This window comes from Scatophagus argus, chromosome 4 (assembly GCF_020382885.2).
Source record: "Scatophagus argus isolate fScaArg1 chromosome 4, fScaArg1.pri, whole genome shotgun sequence".
Classification (NCBI taxonomy): Eukaryota; Metazoa; Chordata; class Actinopteri; family Scatophagidae; genus Scatophagus; species Scatophagus argus.
In genome coordinates, this window is record NC_058496.1 from 20,638,380 (window position 1) to 20,661,312 (window position 22,933).

Genomic DNA, 22,933 nt, shown 5'->3' on the forward strand with positions numbered 1-22,933 from the left:
CCCTAAACAAGCACCTATCAGTTGATTCATGGTACAGTAGCCTTAACTGTAAAGGACACTAAAATTCTGTCTGTAAATCACCATCCTTTGCTGAATGCTGAAGAATTAGCAAAACTGGTATAAGATAGAGTAAAGGGGATGTAAATAATTCCTTACATATACACACAAACTAACCTTAAGCGGGCTGCTGGTCTCACACGCCAACATAAACCCTGATTCAAAATTCAAAAGCAATTCAAAAAAGCAAGAACATGGCACGTGTCTATAGATCCATCAGTGTATAACAGTAGAAGTGACCAGTGTCCAGCTTCCCCATCATTTAAATATTATTGAATTGAGCATTTTAAGTGCCTAATTACTGGACGGGCAGTATACTCAGGTCTTATGAATTCCACCCTCTGCGCTGAATGTCAACTGGGGGTCCCAGAGGGAGGCGGTGGTTTTGGTGAGAGGTGGTGTGCGATTGGAGGCGAGGGTTGGTTGGGGGTGGCAGTGAACAGCCGGCATGCAATACGTGAGAGGCCCCATGTCTGCACTATCAGTGGCATCAGACGGGAAAGAGGAAGGGGGGGAGTGTAGCTGTGCACGGCTGTTATGAGAACTGCAGTGTTGAAACAGAGTGACTGCAACACTGCACAACATCCCACAATCACTCACAATCAGTCACAGTGACAGTCTCTTTTCCTCTTTTTCTCACACTTACATACAGAGGGCTGCCACAAAAAATATCACATGAATTTAAAACACCTCAAGCTATACACTTAGAACCTAACTTTGTTTGTTAGTGCAGGTAACAAAGGGACCACACTGCAGACAACACAAAAGTTCTTTGAGTCCTCATATGATCTAAGCTTTGCTTAACCTTGATTGACTTTTCTGTCAATGTTCAGTCTATGTGCCGATCCAGGATGGAAACGCTTCGCTCACACCTGCAGCGCTTTGCACCTATCTGGATGTCTTGACCTGTAGAGCCCACGTGCTCTGACAAATGTTCACACTGTGACAGACCCTACTGTCCTTCCAGGAGTCGATCTCTGTCTTCTCTCTGACTGTGTCAGTATATTTCACACACATTTCTACAAGCTTGACACACAAAACAGTGCCTCAAAAAGCAACACACCTAACCGGATCAGATGTTGCAGAACCTGGTATACCAGACTCCTGAGTCTGGGAGCACTTTAAACAAGACAGCAAAGCAAAGGCTTTTTAACAACGACAGTGCATTGAAAAGAAAAAAAAAAGAAGAAGAAGAAAAGAAAAACTAGAGGGAAGACACAGCATGTAAAGCCACCAGTGTTGGTGGTGAGGGGGTTAAGTTCAGCTTGTGAGTAGACAGCTGAACCTAAATCCCAGATACACAGCACCCTCCCCATCCTCCCTCTTGTCCTCCTCCTTCTTCCCCCACCCCTTCCTTTGCTGCCGTACCGAGCAGGAACATGAACCAGAGTCCCTGACAATACGAAGCCGGCTGAGAGTCCGAGGACCAACGACACATACTTACGTGGTCCTATGTGTCCAGACGGAGCTGCCAGTCGATGAGCAGAAAGCAGAAGAGGAGACAGAGAGGAGCATGAGACTTGCTAGCCGGCACAGCACCCCACAAGCAATTCGGCCAGCTGTATTCCTTTTTATTCCTTCCAGTCCGTGCGGCGCACAGACAGAGCGAGCGGCGAAATACGCATGCATGCATTCACACACGTACACACAGCCAGCCACACACGCACAACACACCTCCCTCTAGTACACTCATTTCTCATTCTCTTGCCTGTTCTTGTGGCTGACGCTTTCTGTTCTCTCCTTTTTCCTTTCTCATTATCTCTGTCTGCTCCTCCCTTCCCTTTTTCAATATCCTCTTTCTTTCTCTCAGCTACACATGCAGTCGGCTTCTCTTCGCAGTCCCCACCTTCCCCCCTTCTCGCTCTCTCTCCCTCCCTCCCTCCCTCCATTCCCCTCCCTCTCACGCAGCCTCTCCCTCCATCTCCTCTCCTCTCTCTCTTCAGTGTGTGCAGAGCGAGAGGCCATTATCTGAGCCACAGCGGGCACGTACGATGGAATGGAGGAGTGTGTAGTGAGCAGAAACAGAAAGAGCTGTGGGGGATAGTCGCTAGTAGTGGCAGCCTAGGAAACAGCACAGTGCAGCAGAGCTCTTACCAATGAGAAAACCTCTCCCTGCTGCTATCCACGTACTTCTACATTGCTTGTTCTACTGCAATAGATGATGTTACACATTAGGTTATGTTGTGTGTTTCGTTTATCCACAAAAGCCAAGAATTGGGTTCTCTGCTTTCGAGCGCAAAGGCGAACCAGCGACTCAACTCACATCGGCATCAACAGGAAAAAGAAAAAGAAAGAAAGAACAGCAACGTTACTTTGCTTGTTTACGCCTTCCGGTTATCCTTATGGAGATTTTGTTCCATGTTTGAATGTCTAGATTCGGATCAGCCCTGGGCCAAAGGAGAAACCACTGTTAATGATTCTTCAATCTCCATTTCTTCCTCATCTGTAGTGAAAAAGCTTCAATCATAAACCTGTGGCTGACAATAGATCCTCTTGCAGGGCTGAATAGACAAGAAAGAGAAATGCTGGTAGATGTAAAGGAAGTTGGCTTTCTGGCCCTTCCTTTAAGATCCAAAGGATACCAATGAAGTGGAGGTGTCTCACGTCAAGAAACTGTGGGTCACTTGATATTCATTCATTCATTTACCAGATGTAGACAGGGTGAGATAATTATGCTGGGAAATGGTGAGGAAGAAGTGGATAACATAACACATCAGCAAGGAGGAGTAGCAGGAGGAAGACAAGAGACAACAAGAGGGATGTGTGCAGAGAAAACAGTTAAAAGAAAGAGAGAGTCTCTCAGTTATTCATGTGACTGATTCTGTAACAGGAGGGAAGATGATGATGAAGAAGAAGAAGAAGAAGAAGAAGAAGAGGCACTAACAGAGGGAGGATCAGCAGATTGTTGCCAAATGAAGACAGCAACCACAATTAATCAACCCGTTGCTCTTCGCTTAGGACACAAGACTTCCGTCCTCCTCCTGTCCACCAGTATACGATAACGTCCCCTTTATTCTCTCCTCACCATTGTTCTGCCTGGGTGTCATTGCCATTATCATCATCATCTTCATCGAACATCTTCATGATCTCTGGATACTTCCTCTCGCCCACTTGCTCGCTGACCGGCCTTGTGGCGTCTCTTCTCTTCTGTCCAACATTGCTGGAGTATTGGAGCAGATTTAACCAGCAGGAGGAGGAGGAGGGGGGGACATGGCCGTCTCTCCCATGCAGATCGTTGTCAGCTCCTGCGTAGTATTTTTCTCTTATATTACTGAGCGTGTTCCGGCTACACTGCGCTATGGCTGGATCAACTTGAGTAGTCTTTCTCTGCTTCTCTTACTTTGACTTTCTCTTTATCTTTGTCTTTCTTGGTCTCTCATTTTCTCTTGCTTTCTCAAACTGCCTCTGTCTCCCTCTCTCGATTTGTCTCTCTGTTTTGTGTCCTGAGCCATTTCTTCTTCTAGCATAGCTTATTGCACTAACGTCCCAACACTTTCTGACGCACCCGCTCTCTGGCCCTGCAAATTGTACACTGTCTGTCTCTCTGTTGCCACACATATTCGTATATACACACACACAGATGAGCGTCAATCCCAAAGAGAAACACAGCGCAGCCTAAGCTGTCTAAGGGAAGGAGAGGAGAAGTGGAGCATTAGGTCACATGACCAGGGAGTGCCAATGAGTGAGAGGGAAAGCAGTGAGCAAGAGAGGTAGGAAATACATGTGGCAATGACGTAGTTGTAACGTCATCATCATCATCGTCATCATCAGTGTTTCCCACCAGGACGCTTGCCTCCACCACTGGGTGGGCATATGTGTCATCTGGCACATGCGCCAACTCTCTATCACCAACACCGCACACCAACGGACACTTGAAAACATGCTCTTTTATTCACCCGACTCACTTGCGCTCGCTCACTCCCCCGGCTGCAATGACACAGCATTTCTAGCTCAAGACTCGACTTAACCCCTGAATCACATGCCCTATGCAACGTTCCCCATGAACAAAAGAGATCTATCCTTTGACGCTGTGCTGTTATCTAAAATGTATACCTTTCACACTTTAATTTACTTTAATGCCTACAGCAATACCAACAACAAACAACACTTGGCTAAATAAATAATTTTAAGAACAGTTGCTAGGCAAGAAGAGACCTTACCAGACCAGCAGTACAGCTTATAAAAACTAATAAAAACAGGGCTATAACTGAATGACACAATCACATGGCTTCTGCACTTTCACCATTTTTAAATGAACGTCCAAAAAAACAAAAAACAGAAGAGAAACATGAGCTGAACATGTGACCTAGAGGAGAGTACTGTACATCAGCAGAATACGTAACTCACTACCATAGTAAAAACAAGAGCTATGAGTAAGACTGCCATTGTCCACGTACAAAGCTGAGTAAAACAGGTACACATTGACCAAAACATCAACAGAAGGAAACTTGACAACAGCCAGTTCAGCTGTTCCCAACACATGATGCAGATGCTCAATAAGAATACTGTAAATGCAATATATGATACAGAAGTTACTGTATGGAGATAGATAAAACTCAATTATAGCAACTACTCTTGATTCACACACGTGCCCACTGATGACTCAAAACTATCAGCAAAGAGCAAGCATCATTTCAAGTAAAACATTGCTCAGCCATTCTGGTGTTAACCTCAGTCACTTTTGGGTATCTTTGACAAACACTGAATAAGGAAATTAGAGAAGCAACAATGACAGAAACAGACAAAAATATGTTCCTGGCTTTAAGATGTTTCTGTGTGATAACAGTCACGCGCTGAAGCAATACCATGATGCTGCCATTCAGGTTTGTCCAGGAGAGCTGTCCTGAAATTACCTCCTGAACACAATGGGTTACTCTTCAACACGACGACGTCACAGATCACATTATAACTGGAAGGCAAACAGTCTGTAGCTATGTCCCAGTTAACTTCTAGTTCACTTCACCATGTTCACTTCACATGACACAAAGACCTCGAGACACTGGAAAAACATCAATCAAAATATCTCAACCTTTCAGTGGAAATTAAACGGAAAACATGAACCAGTATGTCGTTCACTTACGGTAAACCTGCTGTAACCCGGCATTGAGAGAGAGGTTGAGAGGATGGAGACTTCAGTTCTCACACCGATCACTTCATCTCACAATCTAGTCAAATTACCGTCCAAATGAGTTGTTTCACGCCCTCGTCTATCTCTCTCCATCTCTCTCACTTCTCTGTCTCTTGCTCACGGTTTCTCAGCAGAGCAGAGGAAAGGTCTTAGTTGTAGGAGGGATGACTGACAACAAAAGTCCATCCCCAGCAGTGTGTGTTGGGTTGGCTTGCATGACTAAGCCTGAGTCATTTTTGTCTTTTCTTCTCAAAGTCCTGACATAAAACCCTCACACACTGAAACAAGCTTTTTAAAATTTTACCAGCACATCAGTAGTGGGAGGTCTCTGTGTGTGAAACACATGAAAGCCCAAAAAGAACATCTTGTTCTGTTTCAAAGATACAGTGCCATAGGTAAGTAGTCTTTATTAGAATTATTGAGATTTCACCATTTCTGCACCTTCATCGCCTCTCTTCAGTGGGAAGATTTGTACCATAAACAACTCACATGAGCGTCTCAGTCTTGACATGAGGGTCCTTTCCCCTCCTCCCACCTCTTCCTGCCAGCTGACTCCGCCTCCCTCCAACGCTACTGCTCCCATCTACCTCCATACACCCCCACCCCCAATCCATATTGCCCTGCCCTGCAGTCTAATGGCATCAAGGTCATCTGATCTGACACACTCTGTGACTCTTTCGCCTTCCCCCTCTCCCTCTCTTTTCCCTCTCTGTCTTTTTATCTTTTGCTTTCTTTCTCTCTTCCTTCCCCCCAAACATGCATGCCTGTTTCTCATCACATGCACACTGAGGCAAAGGCACTAAAGGCATACTTGAAACAAATGCAGAGGCACACTTCAATGATCCCCCCCCCCACACACACACACACATACACACACATACATATACATGCCAGTATGCATACAGTATTGGATTGTTCTCTGAGGGTCAGTGGGTTTATTGGTGGGCAGGACAAGAGGCTGCAGAGCTGCACCGAGCACACATTTAACAAAGTAGAAGCAATACAGAAGTGTTTCAGCCTGGCTATACAAATAAAACTAATATCTTACTGGAAGCTCTTATTAAAATTATGATGTGATAAAAATGATTACACATCCCATGTAAGGAGAGGATTTGTATCAATGTATGTTTCCATCTGTCTATAATGGGTAACATACTGTTACCATAATGTTCATATTCAAGGCATTGTCTTATTATTTCATCCTTGCGTCCGGCTGTTTGGATGGTTTTCTCTCTTTGTCTTTGCTTTCATTGCCATCTGCCCCCACCCCCGACATGCTCCCAGGCAGGATGGTGTTAGGTTCAGGGTGTGTTTGGGTATAGATTGTAGTACTGAGTGTAGGGTATCCAGTCTGAGTCATACCTCCTGACTTTCGGCACGTGCAAGTCGGCACGAATAGCCCAGCTGGGGAAAGCCGACCCCCACCGCCACCAACACTCCTCACAAAGAGAAAGGGAGGAGTGGTTTGGGGGGGAGGAGAGAAAAAAAAATGGAAAGGTGGTGATGAGTGGAGGGGGCTGATGGGCAGGGTGGAGCTGCTAAAAAATAATGAGGAGGAGGATGAGGAGATGGTTTTAAAGGGCAGCTCTTTGTACTTTTGGGTTTGGGACATAAAAAGAAGGAGTAGAATGTAATCAAAAGACAAGAAATGTGCCTGAGACAAAAGACAGAAGGGAAATGGAAAACAGGAGAGTTGATTCTAAAACAATAAAAGAACACTGTGTACTACTACCTGCCAAGCTACTGTGTGCCAAGTCATGAAAAAAGAGCTGAGCAGTCAGATATCACCAGACAATGATGTAATCATTAACAGAATACATCACAACCCGAATGATTATGGGATGAGAATATTAGGGGGTTACGTTAGAAACTGCTCAGACTTTAGAGAGAAAAACAGATAAAGCAATAGAAACCTTCCTCAGCTCTGCACGGTGGCTGGTTGCCAGCCTTGTCTCTCTCAGGACTTGGGCTAAGATTAGCTTCCCATATGTTCAAGTCAGGCGTAGCCGGGCTTAAAGGGCCAGTACTTGGCTGTGCACTGAGAAGCCATGTCAACCAAGTCAACCAGATATACAATCACAGAGATGATGGCTGGTTAATGTTTTATCCTTTAAATTTGAAGTTTTTGAGAACTGGGTATTTGCCATGCATTTCTGCACTACTACTATTTGTAGCCTTCTCTTATTAGTGCAGTCCTGTACCTTTTTTGGAGACTTCAACCTCCTCTGAATTCCCATGAATACACTTCTGTTGTTTCAGAAATTAATATCTTCATGTATGTGTTTCAATGGTGTGAAAACTGCTGTGTTACATAAAACCTGGCTGCATCAGGCAGCAGTGGGATTCAGGATTGTATAAACTGTGTTGCCCAGTGGGAACAGCAAAGCAACCACCAGAGAGGTGAGAGTTAAAGAGCTCGAGCAACAGCTGAAGGCTCCTCCCACTTCTCTCTCCATTCATTTTTTATTAACTGCGGCACCAGGCGGCTGACAACCTCCCTCAGACATCAAACACAGATATACCGCCAACGATGCCAACAAGCCACCAACAACAGCTCCTCGTGCCGTGCTGGGTGTCGATCCAGCCTAGTCGACTCAGTCCACTATGATGTTCACTGGTAAATGCAGGAGTACAAGCAGTGTAGCAATACAGACAGCGGAGAGACAAACATCTGCTAACTGTCATTAATTAGAGATGAAACATGACAAAAGGTGCAGAGCTTATGAAGTCCATATATATTAATGATTGCATACAAGTAAAGCAATTGCATGTGACCATATAGATCATAGCTTTACATGCGATTCCATGAGGATTTACAGGATCTGATGATTTTAAGTCCCTTAAGTGTCTTTGATAAAGTCACTTTATTACAACTGCAAAAGGAAATGGCACAGAATACATTTCGTTTTGTTTTTCTGGACATAAATAATCTTTGTTCACACAACAGTATGACAGCACCAAGATATATACCATCCAAGACCAAGAAAGAAATTGTATCAAAAATGAAATGGAAATCTTCTTGTAATTGATTAAATTAGATTTTGTTGTTGTTTTATCATGTTGTAGAGTCTTGTTAGATATAAAAATATCATTTTTTAATGTAATCCAGTACCATGTGTCCTTCATTCATCATCAAAAGACAAAACAACATGACTTCAAGATCAAAAGGGAGATGCTGTGCTAAGCAGAAGTCTCATCTTGGGAAACATGACTACTGGTATAATTGTGTACTGATCACATTCTATTCACATTTTAATCAATCAGAAGATCACCAGTTGGATCAGCAGAGCTGCAGGTCTTTACTGACTGAGTGGAAATCTTACAGAGTGGTAAATACATCGAAAGTCACTGCTGAACAGAAGAGGTGATGTCAAACCCTCCACTTCCTGAGTCTCTACAATATAACAAACCACCTACTACACAAATACACACATACACACATCTGGTGCCGGCTAGTTAGTCACGTGACCAACTTTGGATGCCGGACTTGAGCTAAAATTAAAGCAGTGATGTCATCAGACATTCAGTGTTACCACGGAAACTAGGTCAGTGTTAACCCTTTGCGAGCGAGGCTGGGGATTCCACGCCAGACTAAACATGTGATTAACAAATGTTCCATCTGCTGTCACGCACACAGTGGTTTGAGTATTTCTACTCTGCTTTTGACTCTTTCCCACCAGTGCACTGTGTGAGGTTCATCTCGTGTGCAAAGAGGAAGTCCTGTGTATGGGCGTGGAAAAAGAAAATCACGCAAGTGCAGTCTGTCTGTCTTGTAACCTGTTGTGGTAAACTCTTGATTCGGTTCTGCTTCCTGAACAGCAAAGAAAACTTTCAAACAAACACCATGTTGTAAAAGCTGAAATAAAACATTGAAGGTGCTGCCTCGAGTCACTTTTAACCACTTCGACTGTCACACAATAACAATATGTCCCAACATCTTGGTGTTGTGTTTTGGTCCTGAAAACCCTTGGTGATACTGTACTATTGTCAAAAATACTCCCCATAGCGTGTTGGGTGTAGACTGTTTGTCACTGTGTGACCAGGAACGAGTTTGACAAGGAAACAGACACGCACAGTAACCATGACGGTCTACAAACAGGAGCTCAGGAAAGCCACAAAGGCAAATAACACAAACTTGTTAAACTTAGACTCCAGTACTTCTCACGAACGGACAGTTCAGTGATGATTTTGCCTGCAAACCAGATGGTCGTATATATCTTGCAGAGAAAAAGACTGTCTACACATGGCCAGGGATTAGAACAGGCTTAGAGGTAAGCTACTGAGTACTCACTAGTAACTTGGAGCGAAACCCATTCATGACATTTGAAACTAAACGACTAACCTATATTTCATACCACTGTAGTGACACAGTTCAGTGTATCTGCCAGCATACATGTCACCGAGTCATGTCTAGGTTTATAAAAGTGAAATGTTTCACTGCGCATCTGATCAAAGCTTTCGTTCTTTCACTTGGAGAGAACATCACAAGAATCTTATAGCTGAGACAGCTTCTTTGGTACTCAACAAACCTTTTCTCTGTGAATCTTTGCCACTCAAATTTCCTTTCCACACAAACACACGAGTGTGCCCCGACTTGGCAAGCTGCAACAGAGCAGCTCTCAGTGGCCACAGGTTACTACGCCCGACAATCCAACACGTACGCATGCGTGACCCACTAACTTTTACTCCCTTTACCTCATTTGACTCCAGAACCAAGGGGAAGGAGGACGGCCTCCCTGGCTCCTGAGCCAGCACGCAGGGTTCCTCCTCCTCCCTCCTCCACTCTTTGGTCTCTTGTATCTACACATGCCTAGCTCTGGCACCAATCAGCGGGCAGCGTGGGACGCTTTAAACTGAGGATGCCGCCACTTCATCACTGAGGTGCTCAGCTCACTGCGGCTTGGAGATAAAGTCAAGGTAGCTGATTTGATAGAGTCAGCTTCCGAGCAGGGCAACTCATATGGAAGAACAGACCCTGGGAAGCGTCTAATGAAACTTTATTTCACCCACCAATGATATCAGGGCTAATATAACGAGCTCGTGTGTTCGCCAAAGAGAGCTGCATACACTCAAATAGCATCCCAGCAACACAGCGGTGACAGCCACAGCTTTTTCTGTTTGCATAATAGTTGTCGATGGTTAAACCCATTCACACAAATACATATGCATATACTTACATGAAGAACTAGCAGAGCGTAGGTTGCATTATTATAAATGCATGTGTGAACAGACACATAGAGAGAGTAAAGGAACTGGTCTGTGAGCTGACTAACAACCACATTTACACCTCACTGGAGCCTCACAGCACTGATAAATCAACAGCTGAGAATCAAAGCAACACAGGCAGAGATTATGCACTAATGACAGAGGTGACACACATACACACTAACAGCAGAGAAACACCCAACACTCTCTCTTACCTTAGCTGCCAGTTCAGGGTCTGCCAAGCAGCCTCGACTGTCGTCTTCAAAATATTCCACCTTTACAGCCATTCAACAGAAAGAGAGGGGGTAGTGAGAAGGAGACAGAGAGATGGGAGGGGGAGAATAACAATCAATAGAATAATGCGACAAGGGCCTGCTCAAAGAGACTTGTCATTAAGGACAGCATGACTACCAGGTACAATGTGCATCCCTTTTAACACAAAATCTCCTTATTATTTCTGTCATCCTCAGCCATCATCAAAAAGCACACACAAATCTCTGATTTGTGCTCACACAGCGAGCCGGCACTTCCCTCTACTGCTGGGATAGAGAATGAGAGATAGCAAAGGCAGCTTCAATTTCAATTATACAATTATGTAATGTCTGTATCCTGACCTGGTGCAGCCTTCCTAATATATGCATTAGACAGGTCTGCATAATCCAGTTTTTTTTTTAAAGGGTAAACTGGCAGAATGTGTACAAGTGTCAGTGGAGAGGTTAGCTGCGAGTAAGATGGATCAGATGGAAACTGGTCTTTAAAGCAGGCTGATTATTTAAAACAATAGCATGTTTTTTTTTTTTGGCACAACATGTCCCCCTTGTCTATATGTCCCTGGCAGTCTCAATGTTAAATTATGTGTTTTGTCTCAAGCTGTTCCCCGGTCCCGCCATCCTCACCCCCTTCACCCCATTCCACCCCCCATCAATCCTAAAATAGTCTGGAGTGATGAATATTTACCCTCCAAGCCTCTGAGCTGCCTTGGTTTGTATTCCTCCGTCCGCTGGCCGAATCCCCATCAGAAGGATAGTGCTCCCTCTTGTCTTCACCTCTATCCCTCTATTCCTTTCTTCTCTCTCGCTCTGTCTTTTTCTCTCTCTCTACCTCTCCACTCTTCTTTCTCGCTCTCTCTCTCTCGTCTGTGTTCCAGCAGCCCATTCAGGAAGCCATCTTGTGTTTTTAATCTGGTTTTACATGAGCCCTCGTACGCACGTTCTCTCTCTCTCTCTCTCTCTCTGTCGCTTGCTCTCTTGCTCTACCCCCCTCCCCCTCTCTCTCTCCCGCTAGTATGCCATAGGTCTACTGCACACACGCTCTAACACACACACACACACACACACACACTGTGATTGCTATCGCTCCTTCCTCACCCTCTTTCAGTTTTCTCTCTCTTATCCTTCTGCGTACATGATGTGAATGCCCCCTCAATCACTCCCTCCCCTCTCTTACTCTCTCTCTTGCTTCCTCTTGAAACATATACATTCATGAGCAAATGTACACACACACGAAGACACACACACAGAGCTCGCCGGAGAGACGTCACGCTGGAGATAGCACACAAAGGCAGTCTGTCCACCAATCAGAGGACGGGCTGGGCTCTGCTGCTAGGGTGAAACTGAAGGAGAGCAAGTGAGGGCGGCGAGAGAGGGAGAGAGGGAGAGAGGGAGAGAGGGAGAGAGATAGAGAGAGAGAGAGAGAGAGAGAGAGAGAGAGAGAGAGAGAAACTGGAGGTAGTAAAAAGAGGAGGTTAAAATGAAAAGGGAAAGGGTCTATGAGTGTTTGCATGTGTGTGTGTGCAGCACTATAAAAGAGAGGCTGACATAAAGAGACAGACAGAAGGTGGACGCGAGGTGGACGGGAGGGAGGTGGACGGGGGGGGGGGGGGGGGGGGATGGGTCGTCTCTATGCCTGTCAATTATCTCCTCGAGCTTGCCTTCCCTAAACAATGCCTCTGGTATGTGGTATTGCTGAGCACCATCTGTGTCAGGGCTGCCTGCAATAACTGGACTGGACTGCACAGTGCGCGCACACACACACACACATACACACACTCATTCACACACAACCTGCCTAACACCACCCCACCCCCGACAGGCAAAATGCACAATTACACAGCACAGCCCAACATGCTGACTCAAAGTAAGATAAGACACAGAAGATGAGCAGAGTGCCACTAATAATGTGCGATTTCATCACACATAAACTCATTAAAGCTCAATAAGTATCATAAGCAAAGTTGTCGTGTTGTCACATGATCACAAAGTGAAGCTGTGATCATGCTCTCATATACAAATAACTGATTTACAAAGCATTTGCAAACAGCACCTCAGCAGCCGGAGGTTTGCAATTCCTTTATACTCAGCCCATGAGGAGAATGACATACCAAGCATATTTTGGAAGCCTGCAATCATAACGTTTACATTCTGAGCGAGAAAGATCATCTCCATCTTGCAACTTTTTAAACCAGATTCTTGCCTGAGAGCTAAACATACCCACAATGATTTTGTCCAAACCAGCAACCAGGGAACCACTGCCCAGATGTCTATCCCCTTTCCAATGAAGCATCTTAAAAAAATAGCTTTGATCTGCTTTTGTGAAACCGGCAGTTTGACAAAAACAAATAATGTGGCAAACAGTCTTTTCAGATATGAAAAACAGCAACAGAGTAAAAAGGGCTGCCGAATTAGTAACTGCAGGAAGACGAGACAAAGTCAGCGAAAGTTCACGCAGGCTGGCGAAGACGCAGCTGATGAAGGCGAAACGGACAGAGGGCAAGAGGCAGACAGACACAGAAACAGAGGGAGAATCAAAAGGAAAGAGGGAGCTGAAGTGTGGCGTGGTGAGGCGAGGCAGCCTCACAGTGACACAGCATATGTAGTGTCTGTCTGACGCTCTCATATGGCATGGGAAATCCCCTCTGCTGACGTCACATGGGGGCCACGTGTGTCTGAATGTGTGTGTGTTTATGTGTGAGCACAGGCACGTTGATAGTAAGCTGGACAGCGAGAGAGCAACTGTTTGAGTTCGTCACAGGTAAACGGGATCGTAGTTTTTGAAGCACTATTCATATTGGCAATGCAGTCGCAGTACCAACGTATTAGTAAAGGCAGCAGTAACAGTCAGACTAACTGTTGTGACAGCAGAAGCGGTGGCAGAATTAATAGTGTGAGTAATGAATCTAACACTTATTTGTTTCAATAGTGGCAGCATTATAACAAAAATCTACAGCGAAAGCAAAAAGAGCGGACATAGAAGAGAACAGTGATCATACAGGAAATAATACATCCTCTACTACGTTTACTACGTCTGATTTAAATGCCAGGCATGTTTGAAATATTTGAACTGTCTTTGCAAGAGAGACAAATGTAGAATCAAGAGGAAAAATAATAATCTGGCACATCTCTCACTGATTAAACCTTCCCTCCTCTTTCAGACTGCGTCAGGACACAGACGCAAATCCTATCTACTCCTAGATGACATCTTAATCCTGAGGTACAAATGCCTTCATGCACCCCCAGGGCCACAAACTTGTACCAGAAATTATTGTTATTAATTAAGTTAGTCTGTCCTACTGCTTATGCAGACAGCGTGGCACATCTTCTACTAATTTACTCCTCTATTTGACATGAACAATTACATTCACCTGTCTCAAGTGATTTAACTGCAAATAAAGCTGTAAGGCACACTGAGTACATTATTGACTGAGTGGAATCTCAACCAGTCTATTAGCTAAGAAAAGGTTATGTTACTGTTCATAGGAAAACACGTATCTCACGCTCATATTTAAACTCTTGAGCTGTGCATTTAATGAAGAGTAGTGTATATACTGAAGAGGCAGAGGTTAAACCTATGGCCCTTATTCTCACTGTACAACAGTGAGCTGCAGAGCAGGAGAAGATGGAGGATGTGGTTGCCAGGCAATAAAGGACTCAGCTGCTACATCTATACAAAGGTCAGAGGACAGAGATGGAGAGATTGTGGGGGAGGGATACTGATTGATGGATGGGTGGACACTTGGTAAAGAGCTGTTTATGGAGAAAAGCTACACCTGCCGAACATCCTCTGACACTCCAAGTCACGAATGTCATCACTGTCAGCGGAAACATTTGACCGGTGAACATTCAATAGTGAGTTCTGTAACAATATGGAATATCTGACCCATCCGGCATGCTGATCTTTAGCAGGTATAAGGTTTGCAATGTTAGCTGTTTTAATTTAGCAGGTTAGCAGGCTAACATTGGCTGAAGGGAATGTCTAAAGTTTTGAAACTATAAATTAAAGAATATGGTCTAGACCTGTTCTATGTTGAGATAACTTGAGATAACTTCTTGACGACTGTCTACAGCAACATTATGAGAAAAGCCTTCCTGTGAGTTACTATGAATTTAAGTAATATATACAGGTTATTTGACAGCGCAAAAGATGGGTAAACTGAGTTTGAGTGGATTCACTCTAAATCCAAACAAAATATGTCTAGCCAGAAACAACAGTAGAAAAAAAAATATTCCTGTGTCCCTCAGTGATGACGAGGACCACAGACAGTGCAGGAAGAAGAACAAAATGGGTAGAAATGGTTGAATAAGGGTAGAGTTCCCTCTGGGGGGTTTTGAAATATGGAGCTTGTAAACTTTTATTAACCATCAACAGCAAGACAGTATGTGAATAACAACAACGGCTACAATGAGGAAACCTCTTTAAACAAGCCAGTTTCCCTCTCAGCTGCTAAAGGAACACGATAAGACATGATCCTAAAATCCCAACTGTGATGTCGGCTTTGTGTGCATCAATATGTTTAAAGCAGGGCTCTAACGTACTAGAATTTCACTATTCACATGCCCATAGCAATAGATATGTGCAAACCAGAAAAATGATTTACAGGCAGAGTGTGCGAGTAAAGCTTACAACCTGCTGTAATCCCCCCACTGCTAATCATTCAAAAACTTGTCACCACAATGTGCACAGTAGAACTTTCTGTGATGATGCAGCCAGTGTCAAGTGAAACAAAGATGAGCATCACTGAAACAAGTATCAGTATGTTAGACTACGTTTGTTTTAAGAGTAGCATAGCTCCTTTAAGGGTAGTGCATAATGTGTGTGTGCAGTGAGTTTGTGGTTGAGCGAGTGAAAGCAGGTGGCAGAAAAAGTGACGGCGAATGGGAGTGGAACAGAGGAAAAACTCAGCAACAAGTTGTAAATCTGGCACTGAATGTATAGTGTAGGTTACAGAGCATCTGGTAATAAATGCTGCAGTTTCTCACAACCAAAAACAGTCTCGATTCTTGTTTCCCCATCTGCTAAAAAAGTGAATGTTATGTGAATGATAATTAGTCATTTTATAACTTTAAACACATACCACATTGTAATATACAAATGACAATTACGAAATAGTTGCAGTGTACAGTTTGTACATTTAATCCACATCATTGGGGTGTATATGTGTTTTAAAAGCTATTTCAATGTTTCAAAGAGATTAGAAATTGAGAATAGCTTTCCTTTATATTCAGACATGTGTCTAGTGTCTAAATACTGGATGGTAGGGTCTTCTACTTTCATAGTCCCCCACTGGTTTTTACATCATAATTGCATGAGAGTACAAATGCGTATGTCATAAACTGTTACTTCAACATTTTTCACTGTGCTCCCATGCATGTAAAACAGTTCCTGTTTTGTAAGTAAACAAGCTGACACTATCTGTCTGCTCTCTCCCCTCATTCTTCCTGTTCTCTCTCTGTCCTCTTTCTCTCAGTCCTCTTCTCTCCCTCTTTGCACTGGCAGTCACACACAATGATGTTATGATGTGTATCTGGCACTGAATGTATGGTATAGGTCAGAGGAGGTTGACGAGAATCCACATTAGGTAACAGTATATCAATGCACTGCTTAGCAATGTGAAGTCATTGTGGTGTCCACTGCAGCAAATGAGGGGAAACACTTGCTGACTTGGCATTATACCTTTGTGGTCTTGACTACCTGTCCACTTTCTCCCTCCCTATCCCTGTCTCTCAATCTTTGTGCAAAGGACAAACATAAGCAAACAGAGTGTTTATAATATAATGAGATGGGGGGGGAGAATTCATATCAATTTATAACATCACTCTAACTGAGTATTGGATTGCTGTGGGCAATACAGTCAGGTTGCTTGCAATTACACTAATTAGTCTAATTATTGTTATTAAGTTAGGCTGTCCTACTGCTTATGCAGACAACATGGAACATGTTCTACTAAATTATTCCTCTATTTGACATGAACAATTACAGTCACCTGTCTCAAGTGATCTAACTGCAAATAAAGCTGTAAGGCACACTAAGCACATTATTGACTGTGTGGAATTTCAACCAGTCTATTAGCTAAGAAATGGTTATGTTACTGTTCATAAGAAAACACGTATCTCACGCTCTCTTGTGCTGGGCATTTAACATTAAAACCTCCTCCGCTCTACTGAACGTGTGTGTGTGTGTAAGACTAACAATAAGTCCCGCCCACAGTGGACAGGAGAGAAATAGCACGACTGTAAATGTGGTCAATGCGGTACAGACCCTCACACACACTGCGCTAAGATAAGTGCACATAAATTATGTATGACATCAATAATATATCATGTTTCTCTCAGGTGATGGGGAAAATAATAAAGAAAAGTATAATAATTAATTATAATTATTAGCAGAAATATTTAGTGGTTTTGATATGAAATTTAGGTACACTTGAACACCACTAAAAAGAGTCTATAGACAACAAAGACAACTCTGTAGACAACTAAGACAATTTGTTCTCACTGATTTCATACTGAGTAGTGTTTCTATAACTGTTACCATGTCGCAGGAGTCCTTGATGTGCTGTAACTGTCACTTAAAAAAACCTCTTATCAGACAGAACAGGCCTCAGCAATGTCTCAACAACCTTGTGCCTTTTCCTCTTGACTTTAGTTCTGCTCTTTAAGAACAACATGTCATGTCCTTGTCTCCAAAGTCATCTACGCCTCTGATCTACGCCTCAGAACATACTGATTTGTGGGGAGGTGTTGTATATTTGTTTAGTTACATTGGATGTCAACAGGAACCTAATAGTGATTGCAGCATGTTTCGAGACAACAGGATATCTGAATTGATGCTGCACAAACTTGCAGAATATTTGATTATCATGGCTTTTATTATAAACTGGAATTTTAGAATCTTTGATAGAAAACATTGGTTATTATAGAAGACTTGAGATAACAAATCAGTGCTGCTGGAGGCATACTTTGTATATGCTCCTTGGTCACACTTTAGACAGCTAGTCTGGTTTTTCCTGCTTTTCCTCCTCCAATACTGCTGACCATTAGCTGCATCTTCCTGTCCTCCTTCTTGACTTTACAGCCCATCCCCCCATCTAAGATGCTGATGCATGTACAAACACAAAGAGCCACACACACACACAAACACACACGTGCACTTCTATTAACACACAAGTGCACGCTCTCAAAACATTCACTCTTTTCTCTTTCTTCACACGCCTGCACACACACAAACAGAAAATGCCTGAGGTTAACCCCCACCCTCATTCGAGCCCTCAGAGGTCAAAGGACAAAGCCCAGGCAACTGAAGGAATTCTCCACTGCTGCTGTTTGGTAGCCCTCACAATCTCTCAATCTCTGAAACGCACACACTGTCCACTCACACTCTGTTAAAACGAACTAAAATTCACTCAGTGGTTTAAACAGATTGTGAAACATTTACATAACACCACCTATAACCACGGTGAGTATAAAGTTACCCATCTGTATCCTCAACACATATGCACAGCAAGCATTTATTCATAGTCTCTGTATTTATTAACTACATTAACTACATCTAAGGTAGGTATAACTGGGCCCACTCTTCCACCTGTTAAAAAGAAACTTCAGGTCTCTACTTTAGTGTGTGTGGAGACAGACTCACTCACTGCTTTATTATACAGCTGCAGCTCTGTCTAAGAGCATACACGGACTGAAAAGCCCTCTGAGGAAAGATCAGTCACAGCACTCACAGAAGGTCTCAATAAATCTAAATAAAGGTGAGGCTACTGCCTGACTATTTTGTGGGTTCATTGATTTATTGCTTGAGAAATAGGTTTTTGCAATCAGAATTTCCCAATAGCCCAACATCTGTAAATGTCTTGTTTTTTCTAACCAACAAACCCAAACCTAACCTGAAACAACAACAATACAGTTTTAAAATAGAGAAAATTTTTTAAAAAAGCATCACTCCAGAGAAGCTGGAACCAAAGAACGTTTGGCTTTTTTGCTTGAAAAATGATTACTGAAGTAGTTTGTTCACAAAATGTTTCCACCTATAAAGAAACACCATTCATACAGTACATACATACAGTATTCCACAAGTGCTTCTGTTTGGGATCAGGCAATTCCATGCATGTTAAATTCATGCCTTGAGTGTTTAATAATTGCAATAATTCACATTCAGTTTGTCATCAGAATATGCTTTTCCATAATTTCCAATCATCTATCAAAATAGTTTTTCAGTGGAAAGAACTAGTAAAAGATTGCTTTTAAACATGCTTTCTAAACTGATTTTCCAATATACTATATGTTTAAGCAGCTGTAGCATAACCAGAAAGTATTTGTTGTTTGTACACAACAATGCATTAGTAAGGGAAGAGTACTTGATAAATATATTGTTGACAGGACAGTAACTGCCATCACTCCTCTGTTAAACTCTGTGTAACAGAGTTAGTTAGTCACTCCTCTGTTAAACTAACAGAGGAGTGACTAACTAACTCTGTTACACAGTAGTTTATGTTCACAAGAGGAAGCGGAGATAGAAGTCTTGGTCAGTTGCCATACGGACAATAAAATATTCAACTGTATATGTAAAAAAGGTCTTCTGAACCCAACCTGAGGAGAAGCATGTCTTGGCTTGACAGAAAAGGAATGTCAATCGCCCCAAAGCTTAAAGCCACTGAATGGCCATTTCAAACAAGAAGTTTCTGATGTTTGTAATCAAAGTATGGCAATGTGTGGATGAGTATACTCTCTGTTGTATTCTAGTCTTCTGCTCAGGTATCTTGAGCATGGCACTACAATGACACAATCACACTAGCTAAGAGTAGAACATGGTTCCACAAAAAAAAAAAAAAATCCCTGAGTGTGAGTGTGTAACAAAACAATGTGAGTGTGTATGAGATGGTAAAATAATATCTTGCTTTGGCTGAAAACCGCTAAAGAAGCTCAGGAAACATCAGTGGCTTCAATAAATGTCCAACATTAGCTGTCCCATCACCACCTTGTTTACTGGTCACTAATAATCAGACAGGAATAAGAGCATACTTTGTTAACTTGACATTTGTGATAAGTCACTTGTCCGGGTTTGTTTGAACAAATGGAGCAATGCTCGGACTGATATGTTTCCAACACTCTTGATTGCTTATATTTTTGAATTGGACCCACCATTAACAACATTTGCAGTGTTCTGGACCATTGTTGGCAACATTTCATAGTATCCTCTTGAATTTGTGGGACTCAAAAATATACACATTGAAACATATATTATTCATGCTGTTGTTATACTAAAACTAATACAGTATTCCCATAAACAATAAAAGTAGTATCAGAGAAAAACAATATTCGTGCCTTACTCACCTCAAACTCATTCCGTCTTTTCTTTAGCTGTTCACATTTGCGCAGCTTGCAGATCTGCTTGCCTGTCTTGCGGTTCAGACAGTTTGCGCAGGTACCGCAGTTCTCTTTACGAAGGCAAGGAGTACAGGCGCCACATTTCTTCCTCCTTTTTTTCTGGAGATCAAGAGTGGCATCCAAGGAGGCATCGGCGGGTGACAGAGAGAAGAGCCCCGCTTGCTGGTGTTCAGTCTCAATATATTTGGTCAGAGGAGATGTTGTCTCTAAGGATTTCTTATGCAAGTGGAGTGACTGGGCCTCCTCGGCATCCATGGAGATCTCATAAACGTGCTCGGGTGGCGGACCGGGCCCTGCCCTTGGCATGGACATGGTGACCGTCCTCTCTTATGGCTATTTTGTCTCTGAAAACTATGGATGAACAAACTTTTAAAAGTAGAATTTAAAATTACCAGATTAAAAATTAAAAATAAAAATCATAACAAACACTAGGTACCATCCAAATGTCACATGGATATCTGGCTTCACTTGCTGTAAGTTCGTCAGGCCCAAACAACGGTATGACATGCAGATAACTTGTCTAGGATTAGTCTTTGCTGTTGACTTTTTCTACTGAGATATTAAACTTCACTAGAAAATCCTCAATCCCCTTAACTGTGAGGGCTGATGCCAAAACAGTAAGTTTAATGTTCATCTTGTCTTCTAGCCTGAGCCATACAGGCAAAACTTCTTTATTTTATTGTGTTCCCGGTCACCCAGGTGGCCTTGGGGAATCCAGGTGGTAACTTTCAGTATGGAGTCCATCTTTCCGAACTACCCTGAGGGACAGCATGGAGCCCACCACAGACTGGGCATGGAGCTGAAGCCTGGGGAGTCATGGTAGTGTCTGCCCGGCCTGAGCACAATCTGAAAGTGTTGAGAGACAGCAAAGCCACAGAGGGTCATCACAAAATATTTTAATTAATGCTAAATAAAAGTGCCCATACCCTTGATTTTGCAGTGGTGTCTTCTAGTCAGTGTCTACAATATTGCTCCTGCGAGTAAAGGTTGTGGGAACTTTGGGTGTAGCCTTAATGGTAAGGACAAGACCTGGATCTATCTGAGCCAGAGTGAAATTTGCAAGTACATTCACACGCTTTTCAAAGTGCTGCAACTGAATTTGCAAATTGGCAAATTAGCTTACCAGCCTGAAAATTGAGACTAGCAGTGAACATTTGCCTGGTGAATGTTTGGAAACTTCATACTTCAATCACATACCTTTGATTGAACAAATCTTTCAGGATCTTGGAGTCTGTGTCACACCATGCAATTTTATAAAACCCTGTCAATCAATCGAGTTTTCCTCTTCACTTTCCATTTTGCCACACACAGAATTAGCCAAAACCAACAATAAATAGTTAAGGTACTCACTATGCTGTCAAGCTTCCAGCACCTCTTATCTTAAGGACAAGCAAATAATTTTTTTATGTGCGACTTCCTGGTGTGATTGGACACCAAGGCCTTTATGTGTGTCTGTGGAAGACTGGATATCTGTGTCTTCAATGGTTGATTTCTACATTAACTGTAAATTATGCCCTTGAAATAATTGGTGAGGCTAGTAAATTACAGGTGTCCTACTCCACTGTAAGCCTCAAGGATAGAATCTTCTACAGCCATTTTCCTAAAATTGCATAACTAAGAAAGACAGATACAATAGGAAGCAACTATAAGCAGAACCCTCAGCATCCCAGGTTCTCCTGGCATGTAATCTACACGTCCTGTCCATCAGACCGTGCCTTGACCATATCAAAGGTATCAATTACATAAAGCAATATGGTCAACTAAGAAAAGACTATGCCACAAAATTGAAAAGTCAGTGGTTCATTGTATTACATTTATCACTTCACATCATATTGACCAAATATTATCTTGTCGTGTGTCCCTAAATGCATTTAAATAGTTGATATAAAGGCTGGGTAACATTTGATAATATTGCTTTCCCCGTCTTAGAGTCGAGACACTCCTGATTGCTGTCTGCACACTGTCTGGTTTGCAAACACAGCTGTCAGTGCTGTGTAGCCAGTTGGCTCATATCCACACAAGCCTACGTGAACAGTTTAGAAGATACTGTGTTTTAATGGCAGATCCCACATGGACGGGGGGGCTTATGTCTCCCTGAATGAAAGACGGGGGCTGATAAGTTGATGCCAGGGACAGTCCTCTTTGTTTTGTGGTCACACGCTCCAGTCAACCGTCAATAAAGTGAATTGTGCTGAGAAGACCCAATGTTTCTTTGCCACTGACTGGTTTCACAGCCTGTACTGAACATGTTTTTAAGATGTTAACAGCAATGCAACTGTGGGTAAAAGCCACCTAAATTCAATTTAAAATTTGTAGGCTTAATGTTAACATTATTTAGTGGGCTTTGTTATAATGATATACAATTATTATGGATTTAGAATTGGAAAGGTTTAGAGCTATTGTAGGGCCTTTCAAGACAGGAAAATGACAAATGGATTTTTACATATTTTTTAAAAATATTATTGACTATTGCTAATGTTTATGGCTGTTTTGCTTTCTGGCCACTAGCACAACACCAACTGCAACTTGTGAAAATAAACAGACTTAATAACGAATAATTTCCCTATAACACTGGGGCGCAATGAAGCAATTACACCATTTAAATGTGAACCCAAAAATACAAAACAAAGAAACGGAAAACAAAACAAACAACAAAAAACAAAAAACACAGCATTAACATTTCAACTTTTAGCTTGTTTGCAGCTAGCTAGCTACACTACAGCCAACATCTTAATATCAGAGTTCAAGACAAACACTTTATTATTGTGTAGCTCGTAGTCTGACGTGTAAGAAGTTGAAAGTAGCTGCTGCTGGACCTGTTCATGACACATATTTCTGTATTTCCCTTCACCATTTGGCTAACTGCAAACTAAAAAGCTAC

At 42.6% G+C, this 22,933-nt stretch overlaps 1 protein-coding gene across 5 annotated transcripts in view; it reads right to left on the reverse strand.

Annotated features, from left to right (window-relative positions):
- Window positions 1–11,651, reverse strand: part of tet3 (tet methylcytosine dioxygenase 3) — a 33,754-nt gene extending 22,103 nt beyond the window's left edge. The window contains exons 1-2 of one of the 5 annotated variants that reach the window (XM_046385704.1): window positions 11,348–11,651; window positions 10,606–10,665 (exon numbers count right to left, since the gene is read on the reverse strand). Coding sequence is in view for 2 of the 5 variants with exons in the window: in XM_046385701.1 (XP_046241657.1) it covers window positions 175–207 (33 nt within the window). In the remaining 3 variants the exon portion in view is untranslated. Of the gene's footprint in view, window positions 1–174; window positions 1,239–1,497; window positions 1,914–5,137; window positions 5,642–10,605; window positions 10,666–11,347 lie in introns of those variants that run through there. The other 4 variants (XM_046385702.1, XM_046385703.1, XM_046385705.1 and 1 more) reach the window with 4 other exon arrangements.
- Window positions 11,652–22,933: the final 11,282 nt, after the last annotated feature.